The sequence below is a fragment of the Ranitomeya variabilis genome, chromosome 4, assembly GCF_051348905.1.
Source record: "Ranitomeya variabilis isolate aRanVar5 chromosome 4, aRanVar5.hap1, whole genome shotgun sequence".
In the NCBI taxonomy this organism is placed as follows: domain Eukaryota; kingdom Metazoa; phylum Chordata; class Amphibia; order Anura; family Dendrobatidae; genus Ranitomeya; species Ranitomeya variabilis.
The window spans coordinates 637,851,801-637,870,609 of NC_135235.1; the positions used below are offsets into that span (position 1 = coordinate 637,851,801).

General features: G+C 42.6%; 1 protein-coding gene across 3 annotated transcripts in view; it reads left to right on the forward strand.

Annotated features, from left to right (window-relative positions):
• Positions 1-18,390, forward strand: part of LOC143767228 (uncharacterized) — a 28,310-nt gene extending 9,920 nt beyond the window's left edge. The window contains exons 7-12 of one of the 3 annotated variants that reach the window (XM_077255395.1): positions 653-802; positions 932-1,111; positions 1,195-1,318; positions 1,398-1,495; positions 5,524-5,614; positions 16,899-18,390. In XM_077255395.1, coding sequence (XP_077111510.1) covers positions 653-802; positions 932-1,111; positions 1,195-1,318; positions 1,398-1,495; positions 5,524-5,614; positions 16,899-18,181 — 1,926 coding nt within the window. In that variant the 3' untranslated portion in view covers positions 18,182-18,390. The remainder of the gene's footprint in view (positions 1-652; positions 803-931; positions 1,112-1,194; positions 1,319-1,397; positions 1,496-5,523; positions 5,615-16,898) is intronic. The other 2 variants (XM_077255396.1, XM_077255397.1) reach the window with 2 other exon arrangements.
• Positions 18,391-18,809: the final 419 nt, after the last annotated feature.

The following is an 18,809-nucleotide window of genomic DNA, read 5'->3' on the forward strand; positions in this document are numbered from 1 at the left end:
CATACTGTGTATGTCTTTTCCTCTGAACTCACCGTTAATATATGTGGGGGCTACTATCATCTTTGGGGAATTTCACTAGAGGTAAGCCAGGTCTGTTCCTTCCTCTTCCAGGCGTAGTTAGTTCTCCGGCTGGCGCATGGCATCTAGGCAGCCGTAGGAATGCTTCCTGGCTACTGTTAGTTGTGTGGTAGATTTAGGTCACGGTCAGCTTGAGTTTCCATCACCCGAGGGCTAGTCTGTTATTTTGTGTTTCTGATGTTCCCATGCCATTGGGGAATCATGACAGTCGCCCTCTCCATGTTGTCACTATCAGGAGATATTGATCTTCTATCATCATCTGTTACTGAAGTTCCCGATTCTCCTGTCCCGATCTCTGTGGATGTTCCCGACACTTTATAACTTTGCGTCTTGTTTTATGAAATATTTATTAAAGATTCAGATATTTAGATTATTCTTTTTCTGTATTTTTGGTGCTGGATTGGAGATAATCTGTGATAAATCTCTGTATGTGACTATAATCGGACTGTGTGTTATACCGGGGGCAGGACGGGGCCATGACTGGATGTAGTGATCATGTGACGCCGGTAACAGCTCCGGAGATTTGTTACATGGGATCTTTATGATGTTACATCATCATCTTCTCCCCATTCAGGTCCCTACAATATCGGATCCTCTCAGTGGAGATCTTCCATATAAGAGAATTCTCCTGAGTGACCCTACAAGGATGGATAGGGACAGGGACAAGATGGCGGAGAGGATATTACACCTCACCCTAGAGATCCTCTTCTGGCTTACTGGAGAGGTGAGAGATTCTGATGACGTCACATTACATCATTCTTATCTATGGGAATAACAGATGGACAGAACTAGAGAGGTGAGGACTCTGGAAATGTCTGTAGTGAGATTTATTAATGTGTCTCTCCATAACCAGCATTACACAGTAGTGAAGAAGACCTCTAGTGAGCGCTGTCAGGCTCCTGTGTCTGAGGGATGGAGAAGACCCCTTAGCCCAATCACGAGGCCTTCATCTCATCCCCTGATACATGAGGACATCAATTACCAGAAGATACTAGAACTCACCTACAAGATGATTGAGCTGCTGACTGGAGAGGTGACACTGCTGGGAATGCTGGGACATTATACAGTAACGCTATAGAGGGATCGGGGGAATGACGGTATCATTGTATGTGTCAGGTTCCTATAAGGTGTCAGGATGTCACTGTCTATTTCTCCATGGAGGAGTGGGAGTATTTAGAGGGACACGAAGATCTGTACAAGGATGTCATGATGGAGGTTCCCCAGCCCCTCACATCACCAGGTAGTAGGCAGGACTAAAAACACACAGCCTATAATTATCTGTATGTAAATAATTCAGTCCCTGTATGTGTTTCCTCCAGTTCTATCCAGTGAGAGGACAACACCAGAGAGATGTCCCCGTCCTCTTCTTCCACAGGACTGTAAACAAGAAAACCCCAATCTTCTTCAGAATCATCAGGTAGATGGAGAGAATGTGTCATGAGATCTCCCCTATGATGTGTAGAGGGCTGTGAAGGTCTTGTGTTCAGTCTTCATTTATAAACCATAATAATACACTGAATGACCAATTAAGTAAAGAAACGTTCACACTTGCACCTGAGACCAAGTAGACACATGTCAGTGTAGTGCAGCACATAATGAAGTGATCATCTTTCAGAATATGCAGATTGGGTGATCTGAATGATTTCGAACAAGGAGACTGGTGCTAGATTAGCCAGGGTCAGTATTTCAAAAATTGCTGACTAAGGAACCAGAAAGAAATAACACTTAATTGGAGAAAAGAGATAAAAAATGATATCACTGAGCATTGGAAAACATGGTTTAGACTTTAGAGGAATCCAGGTTGCTGTTCTATCCTGATGATGGAAGGGTCAGAATTTGACACGAGCGCTATGAATCTGTGTATTCTTCATGCCAGATGTCAACCTTTCAAACTGGTGGTGGGGATGTGATTGTGTGGGGAATGTTATTGGACTCATCCTGGGTCCCCTGATACCTATGAATGGATGTTTGGTCACTAGAGCTTACCTCAGCATTGTGACAGACCAAGTTCTGTTTGCTGTTTGGTAAGACAATGACCCATACCATAAGGGTCATGTAGTGATGGATTGTTTCCAGTGTAAGGGTACCGTCACACAGTGCCATTTTCATCGCTACGACGGCACGATTCGTGACGTTCTAGCGATATCGTTACGATATCGTAGTGTCTGACACGCTACTGCGATCCGGAACCCCGCTGAGAATCGTACGTCGTAGCAGATCGTTTGAAACTTTCTTTCGTCGTCTAGTGTCCCGCTGTGGCGGCATGATTGCATCGTGTGACACAGGTTGTATACGATGTGCGCACAGTAACCAACGGCTTCTACATAGCAAGTACGTCATGAAATTATCGCTCCAGCGCCGTGTATTGCAACGTGTGACCGCAGTCTACGACGCTGGAGCGATAATCATACGACGCTGCAACGTCACGAATCGTGCCGTCGTAGCGATGAAAATGGCACTGTGTGACGGTACCCTAAGGGTCACACGGGCCAAGGTGTCTTATTCTGATTTTAGATATCAGTAAAACGGGATCAGATGACACAGGAACCCCAGATGTAACATGTCAACAAGGAAGGATTCAATCCATAATATGAAAATAAGCTGAATTTTACTGATTAATGTACCCAAAGATAGAGAAGAGCAGGTACATGACTTATCAATCAAATGTTCTGTTTCCAACAGAGGTACATAGTTAAGTTTTATACAGCATTCTATAAGTTATATAGTAACAAGCAGTTACATTTATTAGTTTTATTTGGCCCTGTATCTTTCTTTTACTTCTTTTCCATGCTGTTCACTCCCTGGTCCAGCCTTCTCGTTGCTTCTTAGTCTCTGACTTCTTTCTTCCACTCTCAATCTCTATCTAAATTCTAACAACGAAGTGAAAGATTTCAACAACACAATTCAGCATTTCCTTTAAAATATTACAAAAAAAATCTTCTTTCTTTATTATTCAATAAAATGACATACAGACAGATACCTAAGTGGGATAGGAAAACACCTACATGTTTTGAGCTTTACTAGTTCTTCTTCATGGCATAATGTGAACTTACAAAGTGTGAACATTTAAAAGCAACAATCATAGCAAACCTCACCCATCTACATTAGTTCTTAAAGTTACAAGACCTGAATACGTTTATCACATTTCTAAAAACATTAATATAAAAATTCAAAAGGAAACATATATTTTTTTACAGGAACTGAAAAAAAGTATTAATAATAATAATAATAATATATATATATATATATATATATATATATATATATATATATATATATGTATATATATATATATATAATAAATCATATATATATATATAATAAATCATATGTAAAAAGAATCATGCAATTGCATTTTTATATTAATGCTGTTTGAAATATGATATATTAATTTAGGCCTTGTAACTAATCAATAAGTTTGTGGTTTTCTACAATTGTCGCTTTTAAATGTTCGCACTTTGTAAATTCACATTATATCATGAACAAGAACTAGATAAGTTGGAAATGATTTTCTTTTCCTACCAAACTTTGTGTTTGAATGTCTTTTTATTGGATATGAAATTAAGTTAGCTTTATAAAAAAAATGTAAAAGAAGTGCTGGATTGTGTTGCTGGACTCTTTCATATTATTTCATATTCATGTTATCTCCTCCCCAGCCTGTAGGTTTTCTCCCCTCTGACTTACTAAATACAAGTAAAACAATGTTGGAATATACTGTTGAGGAAACTACTAAAGGAAGGGGGCCTATTTATAGAGTAAACTCTCCCCTTCGTCTAGATTTTTCTGCACACCTAATATCACTCCTCAAGAGCAGTAATGTTGCCACAACTTCACTCTACAGAAATGGGGGGAGAACAAGTGCAGTGTTACCATACAGTGAACCATCTAGTAATATCTACCAAGACTCCCCCCAGCTGCAGGGCTGACCCTCTGTAACTCTCCCCTGCCCAGCTGCAGGGCTTACCCTCTGTAACTCTCCCCTGCCCAGCTGCAGGACTGACCCTCTGTAACTCTCCCCTGCCTAGCTGCAGGGCTGACCCTCTGTAACACTCTCCTGCCCAACTGCCTGGCTGACCCTCTGTAACTCTCCCCTGCCTAGCTGCAGGACTGACCCTCTATATCTCTCCCCTGCCCAGCTGCAGGGCTGACCCTCTGTAACTCTCCCATGCCTAGCTGCAGGGCTGACCCTCTGTAACACTCCCCTGCCGAACTGCCTGGCTGACCCTCTGTAATTTTTCCCTGCCCAGCTGCAGGGCTGACCCTCTGTAACTCTCCCCTGCCCAGCTGCAGCGCTGACCCTCTGTAACTCTCCCCTGCCCAGCTGCAGGGCTTTACCCTCTGTAACTCTCTCTTGCCCAGCTGCAGGGCTGACCCTCTGTAACTCTCTCCTGCCCAGCAGCAGGGCTGACCCTCTGTAACTCTCTCCTGCCCAGCAGCAGGGCTGACCCTCTGTATCTCTCTCCTGCCCAGCTGCAGGGCTGACCCTCTGTAACTCTCCCTTGCCCAGCTGCAGGGCTTTACCCTCTGTAACTCTCTCCTGCCCAGCTGCAGGGCTGACCCTCTGTAACTCTCCTGCCCAGCAGCAGGGCTGACCCTCTGTATCTCTCTCCTGCCCAGCTGCAGGGCTGACCCTCTAACTCTCCCCTGCCCAGCTGCAGGGCTGACCCTCTGTAACTTCCCTTTCCCAGCTGCAGGGCTGACCCTCTGTAACTCTCCCCTGCCCATCTGCAGGGCTGACCCTCTGTAACTCTCCCCTGACCAGCTGCAGGGCTGACCCTCTGTAACTCCCCCCGCCCAGCTGCAGGGCTGACCCTCTGTAACTCTTCTCTTCCCAGCTGCAGGGCTGACCCTCTGTAATTCTAATCTGCCAAGCCGCCTTTTCTCCCATAATTTTCACCTAAAATGAATTACAATTAACCATGGTTTTAACCATATAATCACAATACTGCGTGTGCAGTAAAAATATTATATCCTGCGCCACCACAAATTAAACTTTGTCACATAGTAATTATCTTCAGGAGGTGCCAGGATCTTCCATTTCTTTACACAAGGAACATGACATTACTTTTCCTTGTTTCCCCATCCTTCACAGTCCTCAGAACTTAAGCCTATGAAGTTTCTGTAACAAGGTAGAATAGGATGTTCAATGCTTGTCAGCACCTCCATCTAATTTTCAGCAAATGCAAGAAGCTTTCAAGTCCCCATGGTCCTATAATCTTGCAGAACTATTTCATTACCTATATTTAACATGATAAATAGCTGAGCTCCTAAAAACTAAAGTAAATCCAACCTGCTACTAGATGGGTGTCTCCAGTAATGTGGCCATTCAGTGTGTGTTTTATATCTGGTGGAGATGACAGGATAAAGCTGATCATAGACATTAGATGTTGTCTGGATCTTCTCAAATGTCTTCATCTGTCTGTGACTCTTTAATATTTCTTTCAGGGTAAAGATCTTTCCCATATTAATACTACAGAGACATATGTGAGGGGTGATGAGTGGTGTAAAGAGCAGATTCCCACAGATAACCTCACAGGTGAGTAGTGACCACTAAATGCAGAGAAGTCACAGGTTCTATCCAGTCACTGGCTTCTATAATAACTATATATGTTATATAGGAAGGAGAAACAGGGAGCCAAGAGTACAAATGTACAAACATAGTTTATTATTTAAAATAAGGACATAAAACGAGAACAAGATGATTGAGGTATCATGGCAATACAAAAGGAAAACAAAAAAGGGGAACACCTCTACCTGTCAGTCCTCACAAAGCACTAAATGTAATAAATATAAATAGGCACAGATGAAAAGATGGAAAGTAGTAAGTGCCAATATAACACAGGGTGCTGGGAGGGCGGAGAACACAAAGCACATAGTATAGAAAGATTGATATGCAGGCATACAAAAAGGCAGGCTAAGGGCCAGTGCCCTATAAATCTTTATATAGTCCCACCATGCAACACTGACCGGGCAGAGTGCCGTGCTTACCGCTATAGGTGAAGGCAGATAGGAGAGGGTCCCGCCGGTGAAAAGTGCCCCAACGCACGTTTCGCAGCGCACAACGCTGCTTTCTCAAGGGGAAGTGATGTACGTAGGTGCAGGGCCTGCTTTAACCCTCCCTGACCCCGATCACATGATCGGCGGCCTCCAATCACATCGGCGCTATCGGCGCATGCGCACTGCGGCGGAGCGGCGCCGCACAAGGACCTGACGTCAAGCCAGATGCGCAGACCGGGAGAAAAACTCCAGGTACGCGCAGCAGGCCCACGAGACGCCCGTCCCAGTACGGCGACCACCCGCACGCAGCGCGACGCGCACGGCCGTGTGGGGGCCAACACAGTGGTGAAAATGAAGAGGGCCTAGTGTAATTTTTAAAGGGCGCACATTATACATATAGTAAGGCATGAAAAGCTCAGCAATATACAAGAACAGTTTTTGAAATAACATCAGGACATATATGAACACAATTTATATGAATATTGCTGTGGATAAATGACACAGGGAAATCCATCTTCATAGCCATCATATCGCTGATATCCGGGAAGTCATCCAAGTGTTCATTGATGTAATAAAGTCAGTAGTCATACCGAAATCAAATGACATGGAGCGGGGAGGGAGGGGCCGCAGAACCAAAGGAGAAATACTATAAATAGGGAAAAAGAAACCATGAAAAAAATTAAAAACATTTAAAAACACCAAACGCTGAAAACACCGGAGAGGATGGAAGAGACCATTAAAATAGAGGAGAGCACAGCAAGGAGCACGGATCAGAGGTAGGGAGCGAAACTAAGGGACTCATTGAGGCCCTTAGGGGTCATGGTATCAAGCAAAGCAATCCACTTAGTTTCGATCTGTGCAAGTCGTTTTTTATTATCCCCACCCCTGATCCCCAGATGGAGCACATCAATACCCCTCACCTTGAGCAGTCCACCATCACAATGATGGTATGCCCTAAAGTGACGGGGGATTGTTTTAATCTCCACCCCCGGGGATACCGTCCTGGCCGCGCCAATGTCCCGCACATGCTCCCTGACCCGGACTCTAAGTTCACGGGTGGTAAGACCAACGTATATCCTGGGGCACGGACAAGTGGCATAATATATAACGTTCGTAGTGCCACAGGATATACGTTCTTTGATCTGAAAGATTTTAGTACCATCACTGGTAGAGAAATTGGAGCAGCGCAGGACATTGGCGCAGGCAAGACAGTGCCCACAAGGGGTGCAGCCCGCACGGGGGCCACTTGTGCCAAAAAAGTTCCTTGCGGGAGCCGGGACATAGTGGCTCCTCACGAGCAAATTACTGAGATTGGTACCCCGTCTGGGGGTCATGAGGGGAGCAATGCCCAGGGTGGCACACAGGGCTGGTTCGGCCTGAAGAATCGGCCAATGTTTTTTCATAATAGCCCGCATATTTTCCCATTCGTGATTGTAGTTGGAGATGAATCTGATGTGTCCGTCTCCACCCACAGTACGGCGTCGGGCCCTCGAATGCAGTAGATCACTGCGCTGTGTGAATCGTGCCCGGTCGTAGCCAGCCTTAATGGATCTACGACTGTACCCACGGACAGCAAATCTGTCCTTTAGGTCCAGGGCCTGTGATTCGAATTTGGCCTCAGTGGAGCAAATCCGCCGCACCCTGAGGAATTGTCCGACCGGGACGGCCCTAATGGTGGCTGGATAATGAGCGGATGAGGCATGTAGTAAAGAATTGACAGCGGTCGGCTTCCGGTAGACGTCCACCTGGATGCGCCGGTCAGAATCTACCTGCAGGTGGACATCCAAGAAGTCGACCGCGGTCATACTACTCTGATGGGTAAGGTGGATGTTGAGAGAATTTTCATTAAGATGCCTCATAAATTCCTCGAGCTGGTGTGCAGACCCCCCCCCACAAAAACAAAATGTCGTCAATATAGCGATGCCAGCACAGCACATGGGCAGCAAGCGGTGGGCCCCCGTCGCCAAAAATCTCCCTCTCCCAGGCGCCTAGGAAGAGGTTGGCGTACGAGGGCGCACACGCCGCGCCCATGGCCGTGCCGCGCTTCTGAAGATAGAAATGGTCCTTGAAGACAAAGAAGTTGTGGGAGAGGATAAACCTAACCAGCTCGAGGATCAGCCCACACAAAGGGCCGCCCAGGTCGGAGGCCCCCAGGAAGTGACGGACAGCCGCCAGGCCATGCGAGTGATCTATGCATGTATAAAGGCTTTCGACGTCAACCGTAACAAAAATAGTACCCTGGTCCACAAGGATGCCATCAACCCTGGACAGGACGTCCGTCGTGTCCTTGACGAAAGATGGGAGGGTCTCAACTAAAGGTTTGAGATAATAATCAATAAAACGGCAAACCGGATCACAAATACCGTCAATCCCTGACACGATAGGACGTCCCGGAGGGTTGAGGGCATCCTTATGGACCTTGGGCAGAAGATAGAAAGTGGGAACCCTCGGTGACCTAACAAGCAGCCCATCAAACACCTGCTTGGAAATTATGTTATCGTCAAGGGCCCCAATCAGAATATTTTGAAGTTCTTGTAGGAAGGGAGCCGTCGGATTGGAGGATAACCTGAGGTAAGTATTTGGGTCTCTAAGCTGCCGGAAAGCTTCCCGCTCATACTTAACACACGGCCAGATCACCACGTTTCCCCCCTTGTCCGCTTGTTTAAAGACCACATCTTTTAGAGATTTAAGTTGTTGTATTGCCAGGCGGTGCCTCGAAGTCAGATTATCAAAGGTCCGCCGTGTTGACAATCTTTTGAAGTCCTCACTCACCAATTTAGTAAAGACTTCTATGGCAGGTGATAAGGACAAGGGGGGGAACCTGGTCGATCTAGGCCGGGTGAAGGAGGGAAATCTACTTACATCAGATGTCTGTTGTTCCTCAAGTAAATCCTCCAAATCACGAAGGGTCTCCCTCTCCATCTCACTCAGACCGGCCATATGATCCCTGCTGGAATGCAGTTTCTTCAAAATAAGTTTGCGGGAAAATAAATGTAGATCTTTTAATGCTGCAAAGTAATTAAAGGAATTAGTAGGAGAAAAAGTGAGACCCATACTGAGGACAAATGACTGGTCCTCCGTGAGGGAATGAGTAGATAAATTTAACACTTGTAAACAGCCCCGTGTACCAACCTGGGCAACCCTCCCTCCAGACGCGTGGGCCTTGCTGTGCTGTCTCGTGGTCATCCTACCATCACCGGGACCCAATGGAGCGGAACCGCTGGAGTGACCGCTGGTTAAGGGATCATCATCACGGGTGGATTTATTAGATCGATTAGAGGTAGATCTAGATCTCGATTGAAAAGTACTTCTTGATCTGTTACGGGAGCGACCAGACGGATTCTGCCATCTATACATTCTGGACTGTTGCTTGTCTAATACATCCCGCTGGAATTTTTTTGCTTTGGTGGCCTGTATTTCTTTGGCCCACCTCTGAAGATCCCCATCAACTTCATCATTGAATTTTTTCAGGGCCTCACCTGGCATATCTTTTAGGAGGATAGCCTGTAGGTCATCAATTTCGATTTCAATTGAGTCAAGGGACTTCTGATTTAATTGTTTAAGGAGGGTCATGAATCCTTTCGAACAGGTGTTAGTAAGGCCCTCCCATTTACCCCTAAACTCCTCATCTTCAATTGGAAAGGATGGGAACACCTGAATACGGAGTCCCCTGGGGATAAGATCTTTTTGAATGTAACGGTCAAGAAATTCAAAATTCCACCATATACGTGTTCTCTTGCGGAGAAGGTCCTTAAACCGTGTGATGACCTCCTGCAGCTCTCTGTTGGGCCCGTTGATGTCCCCTTCGACATTGTCATGAAGTACCTCATTAAGTTGTGCACGCCAGGTGCGATCGCGTGCACGAAAGTCCATATTAATAACAAAGAAAGCTGTGAACCACACAGAAACACAATTAATAATATCAAAAAAACGGAAACCATAATGAGCCTACCCCGGGAACGAAAAAAGCACAAGTGTGATAATTAATAATAAACCGGGGGCTTGATTCATTGCTCCAATAACATTATATAGGAAGGAGAAACAGGGAGCCAAGAGTACAAATGTACAAACATAGTTTATTATTTAAAATAAGGACATAAAACGAGAACAAGATGATTGAGGTATCATGGCAATACAAAAGGAAAACAAAAAAGGGGAACACCTCTACCTGTCAGTCCTCACAAAGCACTAAATGTAATAAATATAAATAGGCACAGATGAAAAGATGGAAAGTAGTAAGTGCCAATATAACACAGGGTGCTGGGAGGGCGGAGAACACAAAGGTCCTTGTGCGGCGCCGCTCCGCCGCAGTGCGCATGCGCCGATAGCGCCGATGTGATTGGAGGCCGCCGATCATGTGATCGGGGTCAGGGAGGGTTAAAGCAGGCCCTGCACCTACGTACATCACTTCCCCTTGAGAAAGCAGCGTTGTGCGCTGCGAAACGTGCGTTGGGGCACTTTTCACCGGAGGGACCCTCTCCTATCTGCCTTCACTTATAGCGGTAAGCACGGCACTCTGCCCGGTCAGTGTTGCATGGTGGGACTATATAAAGATTTATAGGGCACTGGCCCTTAGCCTGCCTTTTTGTATGCCTGCATATCAATCTTTCTATACTATGTGCTTTGTGTTCTCCGCCCTCCCAGCACCCTGTGTTATATTGGCACTTACTACTTTCCATCTTTTCATCTGTGCCTATTTATATTTATTACATTTAGTGCTTTGTGAGGACTGACAGGTAGAGGTGTTCCCCTTTTTTGTTTTCCTTTTGTATTGCCATGATACCTCAATCATCTTGTTCTCGTTTTATGTCCTTATTTTAAATAATAAACTATGTTTGTACATTTGTACTCTTGGCTCCCTGTTTCTCCTTCCTATATAATGTTATTGGAGCAATGAATCAAGCCCCCGGTTTATTATTAATTATCACACTTGTGCTTTTTTCGTTCCCGGGGTAGGCTCATTATGGTTTCCGTTTTTTTGATATTATTAACTATATATGTTGTAATTTTTTTTACATGGAATATTTGATGTGGACTTTATGCTTAAAAATTTAGGGTCCGCTTTTTTAAAGGGAACCTGTCACCTGAATTTGGCAGAACAGGTTTGCGGTCATATGGGCGGGGTTTTCGGGTGTTTGATTCGCCCTTTCCTTACCCGCTGGCTGCATGCTGGCCGCAATATCGGATTGAAGTTCATGCTGTGTCCTCCGTAGTACACCCCTGCGCAAGGCAATCTTGCCTTGCGCACGCGCAGTATGCTTTGCCCAACTGCGGGCAAAGCCGAAACGCATTAATGCGCATGCGCCGGCATCCTGGAACACAGCAAAATACTTCCGGGACATAGTGCGTTGGCGCATGCGCACTAATGCTTTTCGGCTTTGCCCGCAGTTGGGCAAAGCATAGGCAAGATTGCCTTGCGCAGGTGTGTACTACGGAGGACACAGCATGAACTTCAATCCAATATTGCGGCCAGCATGCAGCGAGCGGGTAAGGAAAGGGTGAATCAAACACCCAAAAACCCCGCCCATATGACCGCAAACCTGTCCCGCCAAATTCATGTGACAGGTTCCCTTTAAGACTGTGCTATTCACACCAGTCTTAATGAAGGGAAGTAGTGAAGTAAAATGCACCGAATGTATTAAAAGGCAAATGCCAATTAAAGAAGCACTCCAAACAAAGTTTTTATCCTCTTAATATATTGCAATCATCATATTATATAGCATTGTGTACTTACATTGGCTCATTGTGTCCTTCTATCCAGTAAATCCTTCTGTTTTCCATTAGGACTAGCTGAATCCTTCTAAGCCCTATGTAGAAACAGGAAGTCTCTTTTCCCTGCATGAGTCATCATTAGAACTACAATCCTATGTTACTGATAAAAGGAAATAAGAAAGGGAGACAAAAGCAAGGGGAGTAAGAGCAGCTGGGTCAGATGTTGAAGATGAAGGGGAAGCTGGGCTAGCCAGGGACTTTTCAGTGATTTAAAACTGTAGTTTGACTTTGAAAGTTTGCGAACCCTTCCGAATTTTCTATATTTTTGCATATATTTGACCTAAAACTACATCAGATTTTAACAAACGTCCTAAAAGCAGAAGAAAGAAGCAAATCAAACAAGTGAAAAATATAATTTTTTAATGATGAAAATAAACTAATATTACTATAATTTACTGTATAATGTAGGAATCCATGCTATTTGGTAGCCAGTAGCATACACACAGTTAACGTCTCTGGTCCAACAAGATGAGGTTTATTAATTTCATAAATAAAGGGAGGCGGGTGGATCTTCTGGTTGGAGTCAGTCTATCCGGGAGGCGTTAACGAATAGCTTAGAATGGTCAGCTATAATTACGCAGTGTATATCATATAGAATAGCATCCTGTAGCGTATAAATCTTAATATGAATGCGCTTTTTCAATATTGATGAATAAGGGATTGCTCCTTCTTAACCCATCAGATATCTGGAAAGTGTCTCTGATGCAATCCAGTCTAATATGAGGTCTTCTGATATACATTTATTTTCATCATATATAGATATCTAATGTTTTCCTTTGTGTGCCTTATTACATTTGTATATGTACATGTTTTTCACCCAAGAGCATCATTTTAGCTCTGAATAGTTCTTTTCTGGTATTCAGCATATCTGTGGAACGCATTTATGTTCCAAGATTAGCTCTCTTTGATGATGCACTTCCGTATCAGGTATTTTTTCTTCCTCACTGTGGGATCCCCTGATGAACCCCTTTGGAACTATGCTGCAATATGTATAAGCTAAGCATTTTCTTCTAGCTCCACAGGGTTTGGTCTATTTGAATGGATATCACCAATATATATTCACTAATCTTTTATATTGAGTATATGTTTAGTTAGGTTTCATACTGATTTAGAGGTATATATTATACTCATTGACACCCAACATTTACTATATGTGGATGGATTTTCGTGATATATCCTCTTACAGTGACATCCTCTTTCCATTTTAGTACTCATGTCTAGTTTTTCCCCTGTGAACAGTATGGACACCTGGGTTGAATTGTCTGGCCGTTAGGCTGGGTTGATTTTTCAGGGAGGGTCACTGAATGTAGGCTTACTGTTTGGGTTTGGATGTCAAATAAAGTTTGTTCAAAGTCTATAGCGCAGCCAAAATATAGTTTGTTGAAAGTCTACAGCGCAGGCAATCAGCAAGTTTTGAGGCTGTGGGCACTTCGGAGGCATCGCAGCCATGCCAGGTATTGGCACCACCATGTGACCCTACCTGTAAATGCCAGATCACGGGTGTGTACTCTGCACCTATATCTGTGAGAGTATTGTACCATTAAACCGCTGTGTGTACTCTGCACTTGTTTTAGTGGGAATACTGTGCCAAAAAGCCACTGTGTGTACTCTGCACCCATATCTGTGAGAGTACTGTGCCTTTAAGCCTTTGTGTATACTCTGCACCCCTGCCTGCAGGAGTACTGTGCCTTTAAGGCTGCCGTCACACTACCAGTATTTGGTCAGTATTTTACATCAGTATTTGTAAGCCAAAACCAGGAGTGGAACAAAACGAGGAAAAGTATAATAGAAACATATGCACCACTTCTGCATTTATCACCCACTCCTGGTTTTGGCTTACGAATACTGATGTAAAATACTGACCAAATCCTGCTAGTGTGACGGTGGCCTAAGGCTCTGTGTTTATTCTGCAGCCGTGTGTGTTGAGTAGCGGACCTAAAATTATAATTATACTCTATCGCTGTGTCTGTACAAGTTGTGACCAGGCTTGAAAAATAATTTTACTCTTCCGCTGTGTCTGTACAAGTTGTGGCCGGACCTAAAAAATAATTAAACTCTGCTGCATTGTCTGTGCCATTTATGGACCTAAAAATGAATTTTACTCTGCTGCAGTCTCTGTACACGTTGTGGCCAGGCCTAAAAAATACTTTTACTCTACCGCTGTGTCTGTAAAAGTAGTATGCCTAAAAAATTATTTTACTCTACCACTGTGCCTGTGCCATTCGTGAACCTAAAAAAAATTATACTCTGTGTGTGATTCATACCCTGATTTACTGTACTCCAAGGAAAAAAGCATGTAACGGAACAGCATGGGGGGTGGGTCTGAAGAGAGAGCGGCTCGCTGCGCGGGCAGTTTCAGAAGTGGCAGGCGGAGAGAAAACACCACTTGGCACGGTGAGGTGAATGGCAATGCACAGCCGCTTAGCCCTTACTATGAACATTTTACAGCCATTTTAAAGTACTGAAATTCGAGTCGCCATTGACTTCTATTTCTTTTGGGGTCAAGTTTGTGTACCAAACTGAATTTTGAGCACAAGTTTGGCCGAACCCGAGGAACCTGAACATTCACGAGTTCACTCATCCCTACTAGGGAGGAATGGGCTAAAATTCCTTCAAGTCAATGTGCAAGAAAAATCAATAATTACTATAGCCATTTCAATGAAGATATTGCTGCGCAAGGAAATCACAACAGACACCGAAGCTAAAGTTTCTAACACTTTTGACACTCAACGTCCTGTAATATTGGTTAATTTTCCTGAATTAAAAAAGAAAAAATCTATTTTTTAACTCATTTGTGTCTCTTTAGCTTGTTTTATTCTGAAATCTGATGTAGTTTTAGGTCAAATTTATGCAGAAATGAGGAAAATTTTGAAGGGTTCGCAAATTTTTAAACACCACTGTAAGTTTAGGTAATGTAGAAAAGAATCAGGGACTGGCAATCATGGCTTGTAGAGGACACTGCTGCAAAAATTTTCATATTCTGCAGTGCTCCCATATTTGTATTTAAGGGCAGTGGTTCTATTGGCTTGCATGGCATATAAAAGAAATTAAAGGACTTGTTCTCCTTTCTTGTATCCACTGTTTAGTTGCATTTACCAATAATACAAAATCTTACACTTCCTCCGAAGTGATGGCTTATGAATACATGGCCAATATGTTCTTCAAATGTGCTGGTCCAATGAGAGTGTAAGTAGTATATAGTAAGCTGTAGTCTCCTAAGAAAAGTAATTACAGGCCCTTTACTGCATTTTCTCTGAACATGTAACTTGAAACATTTGGTGACAGGCCCAGTGAAACATGATCCTACAGAGAAAGAGGCTACAATAAAGAAGAGAAAATTTGAAGAACATAACCTATCAAGCCATTTTTTGTGGTCCACTGCCTTAATCTCTTAATAATTTAATTGTATTATGGTTTGTATGGAAATGTTATAAAGTACTATCATGGCCAAAAGTGTTGGCACCCTTGAAATTGTTCCAGAAAATAATTGCAATTACACATGTTTTGTTGTTCACATGTTTATTTCCTTTGTGTGTATTAGAACAACACAAAAATGGTAAAAAAAACAAACAAATTGGACATAATTTCACACAAAATCCCAAAATGGGCAGGACAAAATTGTTGGCATCTTTCCAAAATTGTGGGCAAGCAACTTTGTTTCATGGAACTGATTCTTGTTCAAATTCACCTGCGGCTAGTAACAAGTGTAGGCAATATGACACCCTGAAAACAGATAGAAAGGTGAGAAGTTGACTCAATCTTTGCAGTGTGTGTCACACTAAGCATATAGAGCAGAAAGAGAAGAAAACTGTCTGAGGACTTGAGAATAAAAATTGTTGAACAATATTAACAATCTGAAGGTTACAACTCCTTATATCTTGATGTTCTTTTGTCCATGGTACGGAACATAATCAAGAAGTTTACAACCCATGGCTCCGTAGCTAATCTACCAGGACATGGATGGCAGAGAAAAATTGATGAAATGTTGCAAGGCAGGATGGTGGATAAGCAACCTCAATCAAATTCCAAAGAAATCCAAGATGTCCTGCAGGCTCAGGGTGCATCAGCGCAAACTATCCGTTGACGTTTGAATGAAATAAAACGCTATGGCATGAGATTGAAACCCACTGATGACATAGAGACATAAAAAAGGTAAACTGCAGTTTGCCAAAATATATGCGAGTAAGCCAAAATCCTTCTGGGAATCTTGTGGATTGATGAGACCAAGATAGGAGAGCTTTATGGTGAAGCACATCATTCTACTTTTACTTTAAACAAAATGAGGCTTACAAAAACAGAACACAGTACCTATATTTAAATATGGATGAGGTTCAAAGATGTTGTGGGGTTGTTTTGCTGCCTCTGGCACTTGATGCTTTGAATGTATGCAAGGCATCATGAAATCTGAAGATTACCAAAGGATTTTGGGTCACAATTTAGTGTCAGGAAGCTGGGTTTGCATCCTAGGTCATTGGTCTTCCAACAGAACAATGACCTCAAACATACTTCATGAAACACCCAGAAATTGATGGAAATGAAGTTCTGGAGTGTGGCCAGCAATGAGTCCATATCTAAATCCCATTGAATACCTGTGGACAGAGCTTAAAATTACTTTTGGGAGAAGGCACTCTTCAAATATGAGAGACCCGGAAGTGTTTGCAAAAGATGGGTGGTCCATAATTCCAGTTGAGAGGTGTGAGGAGCTTGATGATGGTAATAGGAAGCAAATGATTGCAGTTATATATTCCAAAGGGTGCACAACCAAATATTAAGTTGTGGGTGCAAACAATTTTGTCTGGCCCATTTTTGGGATTTTGTGGGAAATTATCTACAACTTGCCTTTTTCCTTTGTTTTATGTGTTGTCCCACCTAGGAAAAAAGGAAATAAACAGATATATAACAAAACATGTGTCATTGAAATACTTCATTTTCTGGAACAATTTCAAGGGTGTCAACAATTTTGGCTATGACTGTATAGAATAATATAAATATTAATATAATTCCAATGCAGAGTTACTGAAAAATAATACAATCAATGTTATTCTTGGCAGATGACTGTACCAGTAGCTCAGAAGGACATCTGATACTCTCAGATTTTGCAACAGATGCATGTGAAGAACATGTTATTACACCTCAAGTCAAGGTCCTTTCTTCTGCTTTATCAAAGACAAATAGGCAAAACAAAAGTCACGGAAGGGCTGTTGAAAATGAAATCGCTGACATAGGAGAGAAACCATTTTTATGTTCAGAATGTGGGAAATGTTTTAATCAGAAAGAAAAACTTGTTAGACATCACAAAATTCACACAGGGGAGAAGCCATTTACGTGTTCAGAATGTGGGAAATGTTGTTCTAAGAAGTCTATACTTGTTATACATCAGAGAATTCACACCGGAGAGAAGCCATTTTCGTGTTCAGAATGTGGGAAATCTTTTTCTAATAAGTCTGTACTTGTTATACATCTGAGAATTCACACAGGAGAGAAGCCATTTTCGTGTTCAGAATGTGGGAAATGTTTTAACCAGACAGCAAAACTTGTTAGACATCAGAGAACTCACACAGGGGAGAAGCCATTTACGTGTTCAGAGTGTAAGAAATGTTTTACTTTGAAATGTCATCTTCTTAGACATCAGAGAACTCATACAGGGGAGAAGCCATTTTCATGTTCAAAATGTGGGAAATGTTTTTCTGCAAAAGGTGAACTTGATGTACATCTGAGAATTCACACAGGGGAGAAGCCATTTTCATGTTCAGAATGTGAGAAATGTTTTTCTAGGAAAAATGAACTTGTTAAACATCAAAGAATTCACACAGGGGAGAAGCCATTTTCATGCTCAGAATGTGAGAAATGTTTTTCTTTGAAATCTCATCTTCTTATACATCAGAGAACTCACACAGGGCAGAAGCCATTTTTGTGTTCAGAATGTGGTAAACGTTTTTCTACCAAAGGTAATCTTGTTACACATCTGAGAATTCACACAGGGGACAAGCCATTTTTGTGTTCAGAATGTGAAAAATGTTTTTCTAGGAAAAATGAACTTGTTAAACATCAAAGAATTCACACAGGGGAGAAGCCATTTTCGTGTTCAGATTGTGAGAAACGTTTTTATAGAAAATCTCATCTTCTTAAACATCAGAGAATTCATACAGGGGAGAAGCCATTTTCGTGTGCAGAATGTGCAAAATGTTTTTCTTGGAAAAATGATCTTGTTACACATCAAAGAATTCACACTGGCGAAAAGCCATTTTCGTGTTCAGAATGTGACAAATGTTTTTCTACGAAAGCTCATCTTCTCAGACATAAGAGAATTCATACAGTGGAGAAGCCATTTTAGTATTGAAAATGTGAGAAAGGTTTTAAAGAGAAGTCACATTTTTGTACACATCATATAAATCATGAAGGGAGTAAAAAGTCAGTTTTAGTGATCCATGAGATAAGTAACACAGGGCAGAAGCTATTTTCATGTTCAGAATGAGGGAAACATAATGTGAAATGTAAACTGTACATTTCAAATGGCAACTTTCTGGCTTTAAGAAACACTAAAAAAAAATCAAGAATAACAAATGTTGTAGTCAGTAATGGTTACTTATTTAACCAAGCATAGGGTAAAAATTATGGAGTCACTCAATTCTGAGGGAATAAATTATGCAATCACCCTGTAAATTTTCATTCCCAAAACTAACACCTGCATCAAATTAGATTTGTTGTTAGTCTGCATCTAAAAAGGAGTGATCACACCTTGGAGAGCTGTTGCACCAAGTGGACTGACATGAATCATGGCTCCAACACGAGAGATGTCAATTGAAACAAAGAGGATTATCAAACTCTTAAAACAGGGTAAATCATCACGCAATGTTGCAAAAGATGTTGGTTGTTCACAGTCAGCTGTGTCTAAAATCTGGACCAAATGCAAACAACATGGAAAGGTTATTAAAGGCAAGCATACTGGTAGACCAAGGAAG